Genomic DNA, 1,174 nt, shown 5'->3' on the forward strand with positions numbered 1-1,174 from the left:
GGGTCTAAAAAAAAATTAAAAAATTCCTTTTTTTTTTTTTTTTTTTTTCCTTCTTGGATGTCGAATATAAAAGTAAACCAAAGGGGGAAAATCGATTAGGACCTTGATGATTAAATGTTGGATCTATGAAAGTCTCTCTAATCAAGCCCCATGCTTCCACAAGAGTTCTCTGGACAGTGTTCACCTGCAAAAACCGTGTCAGGCTATCATTTAAATAAACCTTTTTGTTTCCAAACTGAATAAGTTTACTTATAAATTTTGACTTTCTCAAAACTTGCTTTTTACCGGTGTTGATTAATCTACTTATTAAGCTCACTCAAACATGCTCAGATAGACTCAATCTATAAACAAATTTCAACAACTTATCACAAAAGATTTCTAAGTTTTCTCGTCAATAACACTGGAATAAAAAGTAAAAATATACAAAATTTGATACCTCAAGCGTGTGAGAAACAGGGAACGCCACAGTCAGGGTCTCGGCGAAAGCCGGAGAATCACAACACAAAGAAACTGATAAAGCAAAACCAAGAACGCCTCTTCCAACCCATTTAACCAAATTTTCATTACACCCGTGACTGAATTGTCCACTTGATTTTCTTTCATTCACAGCCTGTGTCAGTTTTACTCGAAATTTCTGGGGTTTTCGACAATTTAAAACCGAAAAGAACAGTTTTGAAGTGGGTTCTGTGAAAGATTTAGGAATTGAAGACAAATAAGCAGCCTTGAGATCGAGATTTGGGCATAGAGATTCCATTTTGCTGAGAGGAAGAAAAATCAAGAATTATTTATATTTCTTAAAAGAATTTTTTTAATTGTGTAAAGGGATCTTTTAAGAGGAAGGTTGGATGGAGACATTTATGTTGTGATTCATGAAAGGAGCCCACATGAATCTTTAGGTCTGTGGTGGTTAATTCTGTTGCGTGTCTAAGAGATCTGTGCAAAGAATCCCAAACGAAACCTGCACCATTGCTACTTTAAATGGCAGAGTATTTTTCAGTTGTGATGAATTTCAAGGCCTGTGTCAACTTATTCTTAAAATCAGTTTTTTGAATGTCAGGGAGAAAAGTGAATAACTGCGAGTGAAGAAGTTAAAAATGATGGCTGATTATGTTAAGTAAAGGTCAAAAAATTGATTTTTTGATTTGAGAAATTAGAACCAAACGGGGGGATGTAT

General features: G+C 34.6%; 1 protein-coding gene across 1 annotated transcript; it reads right to left on the reverse strand.

Annotated features, from left to right (window-relative positions):
- Positions 1 to 4: 4 nt before the first annotated feature.
- LOC111404621 lies at positions 5 to 827 on the reverse strand. Its single transcript, XM_023033404.1, has 2 exons — positions 437 to 827; positions 5 to 184 (listed from the first exon to the last, which is right to left on the reverse strand). The coding sequence occupies exons 1-2, from the start codon at positions 752 to 754 to the stop codon at positions 5 to 7; spliced, it is 498 nt and encodes a 165-aa protein (XP_022889172.1). The 5' UTR covers positions 755 to 827.
- Between the last annotated feature and the right edge of the window lie 347 nt (positions 828 to 1,174).

Source organism: Olea europaea, chromosome 11 (genome assembly GCF_002742605.1).
Source record: "Olea europaea var. sylvestris chromosome 11, O_europaea_v1, whole genome shotgun sequence".
Taxonomy (NCBI): domain Eukaryota; kingdom Viridiplantae; phylum Streptophyta; class Magnoliopsida; order Lamiales; family Oleaceae; genus Olea; species Olea europaea.

Excerpts from the sequence above, each read along its gene's own strand:
- LOC111404621 (XM_023033404.1), bottom strand. The coding sequence starts at position 754 with ATGGAATCTCTATGCCCAAATCTCGATCTCAAGGCTGCTTATTTGTCT. Across the intron at positions 185-436 it reads CTGTTTCTCACACGCTTGAG|GTGAACACTGTCCAGAGAAC; the intron begins GTATCAAATTTT and ends CGGTTTTTGCAG.